Below are 13280 nucleotides of genomic sequence, written 5' to 3'. Positions count from 1 at the left end.
TGAGTTTAAGTCCCAGTGATTGTGTGCATGCATGTGTACACACACACACACACACATTGCTAAGCCTGTAAATAATGTATTTTTGGTAATACATTTTCTAAAACACAGGGGTAACCAGATAGCTTCAGATCCAAAGTGTGACCGTGTTTGTTAGAATGTACTTAGAAACTTTCCAGCTCTGTTCTAATAGGAGAAATGATCTCAGACACTGCACAGATACATATCAGCACACACAAACCTATACGAAGATGACTTCATTGGAGTGATCATGTGGAAATCCCATTTAAAAGAAGGTTTTGCACAGGCAAGAGGAAACGTTTTCAAGCTAAGCAAAATTACAGGAGCACAGACACAGGGTCAACAAGGTATGCTAAGGAAAGTTAACATGAAGGGGTGGCTGTCATAGTTCCCACCACGACAGAAGGGTCATAAAATATCTGCTCCATTGTGTATTAAGGAAACACTGTGTTCCAAATATCTCTTCATTTTCCCTTTATCCTGAAAGTTTCCTTATTCATTTTAGTGGAAGGCTCTACGGCCTCATTTGCTTTTACCCTGGAGTCATTTATTGTGAGATTAGTATCTTGAGTGATAGATGGCTCTGCCTTTGGAAATTAATATCTTCAGCTCCACTGCAATCATTAGAAAAAAAAAAGATGTGAACTTTGCGTGCTTTTCCTGATCATAACACTGGAGTGTTCAGGCTGTAATCAATTTCACCCCAAATATGGATTAGCTTACACAGATGGCCGCTAATGAGCATTATGGGAATTACATAGTCAGAGTGTACAGAAACACGATAAAATTCCCATGATATTTTTGGAATTAAAAAATAAAAGTCTAAACACTAATTTTACTTTCAAAACCTGATCATGCCGAAAGTTATAAAAGATTTCAAGTTGATGACTCTTTGACATAACATATACTTTGTTATCACAGAAAAATCATGAAATAATATTTTTTCACCCACTGAAGCCTTCAATCTTATTTTCTCTCTTTTTCAGATGTGTGCTGGCTGTCTTGAGTTCTCTCTTTCTTCCTTCTTTTTTTTCCCTCAAGGCTCACACTCTATCACTTCTCTACTTCTGGCTTCTTTGTTGGTGGTTAGAGATAATAGTCAGATTTTCCTGCCTGGGCTGGCTTTGAATTGCAATCCTCAGATTTCAATTTTCTGAGTAGCTAGGCTCACAGGTGTAAGCCACCAATGCCAGGTTCAAGAATGCAAGGCCAACAAATGTAAAAATTTCTATAAACAAAAAGTATCACACAGAATATTTCAAAACCTTTTAGAATTTTTTCTCCTCAATGCTTGTATGTTTTACTACATAAGTGAGCCTATGTTTTCATATTAGTATTTTGTCAGTGCTTAGATTATGTCATTTAAAAGTTTGTTGTGTTTTTAAATGAGAAATAATCAAATAACCGTGAAACTCATGCCAACTGAAGCTTCAGGTTGCAATATGAACTAGTTGGTAGAAGTATCTTTAAAGATAAATGAAGATACATTCATAATATGAAGCTTTACCCCCAAAGTAAATATAGAAAAATGCTAATGATACATAATAACCCTATCTCAATGGGAAACAGAACTATAGGCTGAAGATAGAGAAGCAAAAAGAAGATACCAGACACTCTGAAGGGTTTTACACTTACTATCTGAGCTAACAGCCTTAGAGAGGTTATGTAATTTACCTGAGGCCAAATAGAGGTTCAGATACGCTGCAGTGAAAACAAAGTACCCAGACTCAGGCAGACTGAAAGGATGCAAATGAGAAGAAATATATTAAATAACAGAAAAATTTACTCAGATGATCAGGGTTTTAAACATTTGTCTCTGCAGCCATCTTCTTTTTTTTTTTTGGCCAGTCATGTGGCTTGAACCCAGGGCCTGAGCACTGTCCTTGGACTTTTCTCAAGGCTAGAGCTCTACCACTTGAGCCATAGCACCACTTCCAAATTTTTTCTATGTATATGATACTGAGGAATTGAACAGGCCTTCAAGCATGCTAGGCAAACACTCTTACCACTAAGGCAAACTCCCAGCCCCTCTGCCGCCATCTTAACAGTCCTTTTTTTTTTTTTTCTTGTCAGTCCTGGGGGTTTGAACTCAGGGCCTGTGCATTGTCCTTGGACTTTTCTCAAGGCTAGAGCTCGAGCCACAGCACCATTTCCGGCTTTTTCTATGTAAGTGGTACCAAGGAATCAAACCCAGGTCTTTGTGCATGTTAGGCAAGCACTCTACCACTAGGCCAAACTCCCAGCCCTCAGTCCTTTGTTTTTATGCCTGGATTTTAGTCTATTCCAGCTAGGGGTATCTTATTTATCTTTCTGCAGGAGGGTCCCACTTCAACACATTTTTGGATTGTCTCTTTACAGATGCATGTCCATTCCCATAGTTCATATGCTTGTTCATTCATTTGTTTGCACTGACCAAGACACTAGGGATAGCTTAGTGACTTAATCAGTTTTGGAGACTTTCCTTCAGAGTCCTCCCTGCCTTCTACTGGCATCTGTCTGCCCCTGCTGTCCTCAATCCCCAAGAAACTAATGTCAGCAACATGGGCCTCAAGTGCTCTACACCTTAGCAAGCACCATAATCCTGAGTACTCAGTAAAATACCCTGCATTTCTTACTAACTAGGTCTCAAGAGAGGGAGGCCCAGGAATGTGTACTGGCTATGAGGCCACTGGTCTAACACAGGGTTAACAATTGGACAGATGGTAACTATTGTAGGGTCTAGGGGTCATAGTTGCCTGTTATAACTACTCAATGCTGCCACTACAGCCAACCACCAAAAGTAGTATAATCGAAAGGATGTCCATATGCTCCAATTAAACCTTAAATATAAAAAATAGGGAGTTCCTAGAAGTGGGCACTGGGCTGGGATTCCCAGGTCTTTCATGTAGCATAGATGTGGGTGATCCACATTCTAAATGAATGCTCTGGATGTTCTGTTAACCTCCCCCAAAGCCTGAGATCCTCTGGTTGCAGGTCTCTTTTTCTCTCCCCATAATCCCTAACTTAACTAGAAAACAGGACTACTAAATGCTTTTCAACCTTCTAGGTAATCATCTTCTTACATGTTTTATCTTAGCTTTAAAAATGCTATGCCTAGTACCATGTGCTACGTACTCCACAAGTATTGTTTTGTGACACAGGGTTTGCTAAGAAGCTCACCTTGGTTTCGAACTTGTGACCCTCATGCCTTAGTCTCAAGTGCTGAGATGGCAGGCACAAGCCATTGTGTCCAGATTCCATACCTGCTTGTAAGTGAATACAAAGATAACGATAGGAATAAGTATCTCCTCTATCTAGATCACTAACAACCACCAACAAAACCTTATCCAACATGGGACTTTAAATCCTAAACAATGAATTCAGATCTAGGTCAACAATCAGCAGAGGCAAGGCAAATATCCGTGTGACTGAAGAGATCCATCACATGCAAAGACAGAGGCATGAAAAAGCACAATGCATCAGAAATTACCATTTAGCCAGTACAAGAATAAGGGAAAGTAGTGGAATAAGTTAAAGTAGTGGGGAAGATATGGCTGAAGCCAGCAGAGACCAGAGCTGAAGGTTCTCTGGTAGAGAATTTCAGAAAGGGAGATACAGGATCCCATATGCATCTCAGAAAGTTCACTAGAGGTGATCTGGATGGGTAAGGAAGACTGGCTATTGCTCTTTGGCTTTTGGTGAGCTTGGAATCTGGATATGCTGTGGATTTTTCAGAGCCAGGCTACAGTGCTGCTTCTCAAAGACTGTCAGGCGCCTCTCTGAGCTTCATGCTGCAGGCAGCATTTGCTTCTGTGGTTTTTTCATCTCAGCATCCTCCAGCACTTGATGATGCTGTCTCATTTAAAAGAGAACTCCCTGTCTCCTTTCCTTGAGGATCAAGCTGTGCTACAGTGTAAGATTGAGATCATTAAGCCCTGGAATGGTTCATTTGCTGCTTCCTGGAGAAATCACACAATTGGTTAATTTTTCAAAAGCTAAGAAAGAGGTTTTAACTTGATGCTTTTGGAATCCTAGACATCACATTTGAACTCATAAAGCCAAAGACTTAGCAAATGAGGCTAGAATTCCAGCACACAGCTGAAAGGAATCAGGCTGAGAAGCGACTGGGTGTGGCTTGCAAAAACAACCCATCCATCTTATCTGAGTCAGAAGACAGCTCTTTATCCAGTATAGAAAGTGTACTAAAAAGTGCTTGCAAGAAGGGATCTATCATGCTAGGAGTGAGAAATTAGATGCAAAAGGAAATCTGAAGTTTTCTAAACAAAATCTCAAGATAAGTTGAAGAGAAATCATGAAGAGATTCACTACCTTAGATAAAAGGAATTTTGGGCCCACAGTATGAGTACATAGAGACTGCCTCACCACTAGGGGGGCTCAAATATGCTGATGCCCCCACTAACACGCTAATACAAGGAGTACACAACCACACACTTTGCTCCAACATTTTTTCTTCATTTTTGATTTCTTCTAAACCAAGTAGACAGCTTAAAATATGGTTTATTAACATGAGACTTGGAATTAAAGACAGAATCAGTTGCTACAACAGTAAACTCAGTATAAAATATAGTAAGTTTGTAGTAGTATTTGGGGAATTAAATTAGAACAGTCATCTGAGAATTTTTTTAAGTGGTATATTAGGGAAAAAGGTTGATTTTTTTTTCGCCAGTCCTTGGCTTGAGATCAGGGACTAAGCCCTGTCCTTGGGTTTTCTCAAAGTTATAACCTTACCACTAGAGCCCACAGCACCACTTCCAGCTTTTTTTATGTATGTGGTACTGAGGAATCGAACCTGCATCTTCATGCATGCTAGGCAAGCACTCTACCACAGGCCAAACTTCCTGCCCCAGATTTTTTTTTTTAAACCTATGACATAGCTGTATGGTCACACAGCATATTTACTGTGAATATGAATGAATGCTGTGCATTATAAAAAAAAAAGTTGGCGATAAATCAGAAACAGAGTGTAACAGTCCTGCTCGTGCCAATAGAATTGGAATGATGATGTCTACTTTGGAAGCTCATGAGCTGAAGAGTCAGGAGGCTGGGGGTTCTGAACTTGCCTGGTATGTGTGAGGGCCTGGATTTGATCCCCAGCACTGAAAGAAAACAATTGGGTTAAAGAGAAGACTTCTAGCTTAGTAAAAGTGGCGGGTCTTAGTAGCAGCTGAGCCGATTTGCTCAGATGTTCTTAAACAAAATAGGACCACAGGAAATGACAAGAATTGTAAACCACAAAAATCACCAGCACATCATGTAATGTAAATTCTCATCTAGTTTTTTTTTTTTTCACAAGGGAAAGTGATATCTGCAGCTACTAAGGAAGAATAGATGTGGTATAGTTTTATCTGAAAAAACATTCCATTAGGATAGAGAAGTTTCTGTGAGCTTGGCAGCCAACCATGTTCTGGAAAAATTATGTTTTCTATTAAGTTTTCTATTTCTCTAGGAATCTTCTAAGCTGCTAACATTGACATATGTGCAAAGGATGCTTAATAGTTGTGTTTAGTTACACTGAGTGCAATGATTGATCTATATTATGCTGCACATCAATGCAATCTTTAAATATCCCCCAAACATCAACCATTCTTAATATATATTTTATATATTTATATTACATATAAATATATATTTTATATATTTATATTATATATAAATATATATTTTATATATTTATATTATATATAAATATATAAATAAAATGAAAGGTCACTGGACTGTCTGAATGCCTTATCTCAGGGCCTAGGACACCAATCAGTCTGGGATTAGAATTTTGGGTTCATTGCTCCTCTACAATTGCTAAAACAAAGTCAGAGCTCTTCTGGTTGTGCCCCACAGCCTAGAACAGAGTCTGCAACTGAGCTAGGGCTCAGACATTTGTTGTTAAAATCTTTCCTATTGCATTCTTCCATTTTTCTGTAAGTAACTGGGAGACAGGGTTTTGTTTTGATAACATGATCCTAAACTTCTCAAGAATGTCCTATGTCAAAATTATTAGAAATTATTAGCTCCTTTTCTAGTATATCCTAAACTAATCTATAGTGACAACGCATTCAATACTAAGGCTTTCATCAATGTGTAGAAAGCATGAACCAACTGTACTAGGACTAGGGACTAGACTTTCATTAAGTAGTTACTAAGGTCCAGCTTCTGAATAATTTATTTAATTGAATAATTCATTTGTTCATCAAACATTTATTGAGTGATTAGCACAGACCAACTCATCAGTCACTTTGTTAGTGGAAATACAGTGATGAAAATGATAATTACAGTCACTGCTCATGAAACTTCAATCCAATGGAGGATATGCATCAGTAGAGGATATATAAAAAGTATGCAAATACAACACTGCTATTTGAATGAAGGAAAGCCAGATAATGCCAAAATCATAGCTGAAAAAGCCCAGAAAGAATTTCTTGACCTACACTCTTAAAAAATAAAAAAACAAAATTTCTCAAATAAATATATAGGTTTTCATTTTCTGAAAATGTTCTTCCCAAATCACCTCTCATAATCACGGAATTAAAATTTTTATCACCAGGGAAGCACAACTCAGTAGATTATATGTATAGTAGTAAAACATACAAATGAACTTTATATTGGACTGAATAAATGCAAAAAAGTTTCAACCAACTATATTTTGCATGAAGGCCCACCTTCATATTTCAACCAATTATGTAAGATTATGAGATCAGAGCCCTCTTGGTGCTGTTAATTTTCAAAGGAATTCAGTTCATAGCATGAACAGGAAGAAAATAATTTATGTGTCTTAGCAACATGTTAGAATGAAATTAAAGTGACAGATCAAAGTAAAAAGGTGAGAAATTTCTGAGAAACTATTGCCTACCAAACTTACCACTTTATAATTACATTGTTTATCTTCCTTTTAGGACAAGAACAAATAAATAAAATTTTAATTTAAAGTTTCTTTTCAAAGCACTCTGATTTTTCAAAATGTAGATCAATAGTACAAGCGGTGTCTTAAGTTTAGATGATGAGTACACATATATATTAGCATCTCTCAAAAAGAACGAGGGTAAGGAAGGAAGACAAAACAGGTCAAGTTTGTCATCAAAAGAATGAGACAACTGTAAATTCTCTCAAGCAGTGATGAGGAGAAACCTGGAGGTGTCACTGCCCACAGTCCCCAGGGGAAAGCTGCCACCCTCCTCCCCCAAGTGGGTCAAGAGAAGTGCAGCTTGTGACTCTCACTTGTCCCTTTTGCATGCCAACTATGCCAGCATTCTTATTCCTGTTCAATAAGCCACATTTTTCTAGTAATTTTAAGTGTCATTCTTGCTTTATCTTTCAGACCATGAGGGGCTGGGGGTGAGGGGCAGGCAGGGAGAAGATATTCCAGGAACTAATTCTTGAAGCATCTATTCAAGCATTATTCTTGAATAATTTGTAATCAAATTATTCAATGAGCATGCCGATTCTAATTGGTAGAATTAGAATTTTGCTTTAAATATTCTGAAAAGTTTATCATAGGAATTCCAACATGGGAGCACATGCAATGCAACCTAGTAATAGACAGGATGACAGTGTGTTATAAGTAGACTTAAAAAAAAAAAACACTGAATCCTCTTTTCCTTTTTTTCTTTCTTTCTTTTTTTTTGTTTTGCCAATCCTGTGGCTTTAACTCAGGGTCTGGGCACTATCCTTGAGCTTTCTCAGGCTAGCACTCTACTACTTGTGCCACAGTACCACTTCTGGCTTTTTCTGTGTATGTGGGACCAAGGAATCGAACCCAGGGCTTTGTGCATGCTAGGCAAGCATTCTACTGCTAGCCACACTCCCAGCCCTACTCTTTTCTTAACAATGATTTTTTTCCATAGGGGTAGAATATCCTAAGGACTTTTCAAACCTCCCACATTTCCTTTTCAGTGTAGTTCTGGGTGGCAAGGTGGGGAAAGGTGATATGTTCTAATGCCCAGATGTTCTGGGAGAAAAGCAACCCAATGACACATACCAATAGTTTCTGCCATGTTTTCAGCCTATTTGAGAATATGTTTCTTGCTTATGTGGAAAGGAATAAACCCTTAATTAAAATTGAAAAAAAATTACTAATTTGAGCACATATTGGAGGGATAAGAGACAGCAAACAGTATTTAAAAGTGCAACTTTAAGCTGGGCGCAGTGGCTCATGTCTATAATGCTAGCTACTCAGGGGGCTGAGATCTGAGGCTCTCCATTCAAAGCCAGCCAGTGAACTAGAAAGCTGAGAGACTCTTATCTCCAGTTAATCTCTAGAAAATTGGAAGTGGGGCTGTGGCTTAAGGGTAGCGTGGTAGCCTTGAGCTGAAGAGCTCAGGGACAGTGTCCAGGCCCAGAGTTCAAGACCTGTGACCCCCCCCCCAACCTCCCAAAAAAGTGCAACCTTAATTTTACTATAAAGTGCTCTTAATTTTACTATATAAAAATAGTTCTTCTGAATGTTTTACTTGTAACTATTAGTAACCATGTTGAGGGCACTTTGTTTCATCAAAACAAATAATGTTCAGATTTATGTTATATACTATCCATGATGTTCTGAATTTTTGGGAAGCATACTTTCTAAACAGTACACATACAAACACAAACACACACACACACACACACGTAATAATACATGGCTTTCCAGCTAGTAAATGGAGCCATGGAGTTGTACAAAACCATATTGGGACCACTATGTGAACAAGGTGGTCTCATGGTTTAAAAATCTGCCATCTTAGATACTAAATCCAGTATTACAATCTACATAAAAACAAGTTCCAAGAACATAGAAAAAACCAGATTGCATAATCAACGTGTCTCAGTTAAAGTAGGTAAGCAAGAAGCCAAATTGGATGCACACTAAGCCTGTGATGGCAAAACAGAAAGCCAGGGTGACACCCTGAAAGACTGGTGGTCTGACATGTTGAAACTTGCCTCTCTAGGGCAGTTTTAATAGTGATAATCACAGCTTCTATTGAACACCAATCCCAACTGATTAAAAAAGAGTGGGAGCTGAGACCTGCAAAGTGACCTGGCTCTGGCTCTAGATATCTTAACAGCCTTGCTGTCTTCAAAGGACCAGACTTGGCAGAATTACTTTTTAAAAAAATAGCTCGGTCACAGAGACCCTTGTGCCATTTTCTCCTAAAAAATTAACTGGTAAAATAATCTTTTGAGGGCCATTTTGAGTTATTATATCACTGAAAGCATCTTTTGAACTACTTCTGTGGGTTCCTCCTCTGGGTTTCTTCCTCAGATTTCTTCACTTAGGGATCTGTTCAGGATGTGTCACCCAAAGGGGTATGCTTGCAGAACCCTTACATAAGTGCATTTGAATTGCTTAATGAGAGTTAATTAAATGAGCAATACATGAGAACCTAATTTTAGAGTAGGAAAGGATGCAGAAAACAGGCTGGCTGAGTAAGGGAGCCAATCTCTTTACCTTTCCAGATCTCAGATTTTCTCAGATTTTACAGTACATGACTTATCAAAGGGGATGGGGGGGGGTGTCTCTGTATTTGCATACTAAAAGAAAAAATACTTTTAATAGACATTCTCTGGCAACTTAGATTCCAATGTAACTCACAACCGCCATCTGCTGGAAGGAGACTGAACATCTACTTCAGTTAAAAGGAACTTACAGGATTTTAAATCACAGATAATAAAAACTGTTAAACCAAAAAAGATCTAATTTATAAACTCTAAGAGGAAGAATTTAAGTACCTTAAACATTTAGATCCAGGATTTTCTATACTTTTCTTCAACTGGAATCTAGCTAATGTGATTAGAATCTATGACATCTGCGGTGTCACTTTGCATTTATTCTGTTACCCCAAGTATGGGAGGAGGCTATGTCATATTGCAGCTGTGTAGAGAGAGGGAAAGGAAAGCAGAAAATTAAAAAAATTCAGTTTGAGGGCTTTAAGATATCTGATTTTGGTTGAAGTGATTAAAAGTGGTGAGACCTGGACTCAGGTGGTTTTATTTTAGCACATGAAGTTTCAGAGGAATAATCACAACTATACTGGGAAGTAGTAGCAATAAAAAGGTAGACATATTCCCCCCAACCCTCCCCACACAGTAATCGAGTATGTATGTACTCCATTTAAAAAGGAATTTTTAATTTTCACTAAATTAGTTGATAACAAGCAACTGCCAGAACTATAACTATCTTCATTTTACACCTAAACCAAGGCAATTCAGCCTAAAAGTAATAGATACACTGTAATTAGTGTTTGTTAGCAATAGCAAGAACTCTTACTGCTTTAACTAGTAATAGCAACACACACACACACACACACACACACACACACACAGGATTTATTATTACTTAGATGAAAAGAGAATCACAGTGTTATACAGAGATAGTTTTCTTTATATTCCCTGGGCCCCTTGAGTAAGACAGAGGGCAACATTGTGCATACTTCTAAAATTTAGTATGGGCAGGGAAGGCATATACATAGTATCGTACATGTTAGAAGCCATCAGGACAGAAATTGCGTTTAAATATTAGGGGGGTAGTAAATATGTGTGTGTACATACCTAGAACTCTCTATATAAATGACTACATTTATAGGCACCTGGATATTTTCTCTTATAAAATACATACAACAAAAGGGATACATTCCATATATAAAGTAACATGTGAACCACCTTCTCTAAAAAGCATTCTAAATGTACTGAGGTACATGAATCAAGTGCATATGACAGAGAAAATCACCTGTACTAGGACAGGTGGTTTGCTACAGGTCCTTTGCTACACAAAGGAGAGGTCAAACAGGACACTGATGTCATGCACAGAGGTGGTCACATGGGAAGTTGGAGGGAAAACAGTCTGGGTGCATCTGGCCTGTGGGAAGCTAGAGGGAAGGTACTGAATGCTTCAAATCACGAACATGGGAACATGAGAGAGAAACTGGAATACACTCTTAGGAGCTATGCAAACTCAGTCAAATCACTTCACCTCTCTATTGCCTTGATTTTTTCATCTGAAAATATGGATAATTTTAATAAAACCAATGGACTAGACTGCAAATACTAAACAGAAAATACTAAACAAAATTTCTGTTCCTGTTAATTAAAAAAGCAAGATTTCTAGCTACTGATAGAACACCAGTTATAGAGAATCCATTGCATTTAGGCTTCTTGATCAGCAAAGCAGGGATATTTACAGATTTGACAGAAATGACAGAGGCCCAGGGGCATAGCAGGGAAGCACAATGGAAAAACAATAGCACGAAGACTACTAGATGAACAAATCATTATTCCAACCTGGAAAGAGGATGATCTATGCACAGTAATACCCAATCCCGGGGACTTTTTTTGTGTGTGTGCCAGTCCTGGGCTTGAGCTCAGGGCCTGAGCACTGTCCTTGGACTTTCTCAAGGCTAGAGCTACCACTTGAGCTCAGCATCACTTCCAGCTATTTTCTATGTATGTGGTAGCAAGGAATGGAACCCGGCTGGGTCTTTGTGCATGCTAGGTGAGCACTCTACCACAAGGCCAAACTCCCGGCCACCCAGGTACATTTTAAACTATATTCTAAACCATATTTTAAACTATATTTATGGGTAGATAAGAGTCAACATTGGGTGTTGTGCCAAAATAGTTTGCTTTGCATTCTGTTGGTTCCTTACAGAAAAGAAGTTCCTGGAAACCCGACTTCCTGTAGGACACAAATGTTCCTCCTACAATCACCCTCCCCCCCCCCTCTGGCCCCCTCACCTTTTCAATGAGCTCATAGCTCTCCTCCAGCTTCAGCAGCCTGTTCTGCACAGATGTGGACGCTCGGTGGTACACAGTTCGCCATTCTTGGAAGTCACTTTCTGAAATCTCAGCCACAGCAAAACACAAAGTTCTCAGCCCTGAAAAAGGCAGCCCAGACCCCCCCGCACACCAAGGAAGAGTTTATTCACGTATCCAAACTCAGTATTTCCATTATATATATTAAAAAATTAACTTTGAAAAGATGATTACAATTCAATGGCTGAAGTTGAATTCAGTTAGGACTAAAACTGAAGTATCCACTTTTGATGACTGTTCATCTAGCTTTCAAAATTGGTAGTTTGCTTTTGTTTCCCAGCTCTTTAAATCCAGACTCTCCAACTAGAGTAACTTTTCTAACAGTCTTAATCCTAGCAACTTCCTTCTTTGCCTGAAATCCTTCAGTGACGCCACAGTATGGAGTCTAAACATTAGGGGGTGACTCACACAAGTTTAGATAGTGTACCCCGTACACCCAATTCTCTGCCACTCACTTTCTTTGTGTCACAGCTTCTGTATGGTCATGGTCAGTCACTCACCCTCCAACCCACCTTCTAACACCATTCCACTGTCTACTTAAGACATATCTGCTTTAAGACTCAACTTTTAACTGGGCACAGTGGCCCAGCTAAATGTAATCTCAGAACTTAGGGGGCTGGGGCAGGAGGATCATGAATTCCACATCATCTTGCGCTACAGAGTGAGGTTCTGTCTCTTTATCTCTGCTCTTGACCTCTATAAATATGTTGTAAGAAGAGTACAGTTAAGAGACAGAGGCAATGAAGAGTAGTCATGAGACACAGACTGGGAAAAAAAATCAAGACTGATGCCGGAAGTAACTGCCTCTCAATGCCTATCAGTTTCAGTAAAAAAGTAGCCAGAGCCCAGAACTGATGGCTCACAACTTTAATCCTAGCTACTGAGATCTGAGGATCACTGCTTGAAGCCAGTTGGGAGCAGGAAAGTCTGTGACTCTTGTCTCCAATTAACCACAAGAAAAGGGAAGTGTAGCTGTGGATCAAAGTGTTAGGGCCTAGCCTTGAGCAAAAGAGCTCATGGACAGCACCCACAACCAACAAAAACAAATAAACGACAAGAGTTGTTGGCAGGGAGTTTGGCTTAGTGGTACAGTGCTTGCCTAGCATGAAGGAAGACTCGGGTTTGATTCCTTGGTATCATATACACAGAAAAAACTGGAAGTGGTTCTGTGGCTCAAGTGGTAGAGCTCTAGCCTTGAGAAAGTGCAAGGACAGTGCTCAGGTCCTAAATTTAAGCCCTGGGACTGGCAAAAAAAACAAAACAAAACAAAAACCCCACAAAAGTGTGTGTGTGCATGTGTCAACTGGAAGTAGGGAAAGGCAAAACAGGTGCCAGCCATACAAGGAAGCAATCTATCTCTCATGTCTAGTCATTTAACACAGAATAACCAGTACTAGATTCCAGGCCTTGTGACCTTAAGTCCAATAGAATCTATTTAGTGGAACACATTAGAAACAAGAGGCAAAGTACATGGAATACCTAGAGAC

The 13280-nt window shown here is 39.0% G+C and overlaps 1 protein-coding gene across 4 annotated transcripts in view; it reads right to left on the bottom strand.

Moving 5' to 3' along the window:
- Positions 1-13280, bottom strand: part of Atp8a1 (ATPase phospholipid transporting 8A1) — a 209185-nt gene that overhangs the window by 98463 nt on the left and 97442 nt on the right. For all 4 annotated transcript variants that reach the window (XM_090343659.1, XM_090343656.1, XM_090343655.1 and 1 more), the window contains one exon: positions 11716-11855. In XM_090343659.1, the coding sequence (XP_090199785.1) occupies positions 11716-11855 (140 nt within the window). The remainder of the gene's footprint in view (positions 1-11715; positions 11856-13280) is intronic.

This window comes from Megascapheus bottae, chromosome 13 (assembly GCF_031878675.1).
Source record: "Megascapheus bottae isolate mThoBot1 chromosome 13, mThoBot2.hap1, whole genome shotgun sequence".
NCBI classification, from domain to species: domain Eukaryota; kingdom Metazoa; phylum Chordata; class Mammalia; order Rodentia; family Geomyidae; genus Megascapheus; species Megascapheus bottae.
This window is presented reverse-complemented; position numbering and strand designations above follow the sequence as displayed.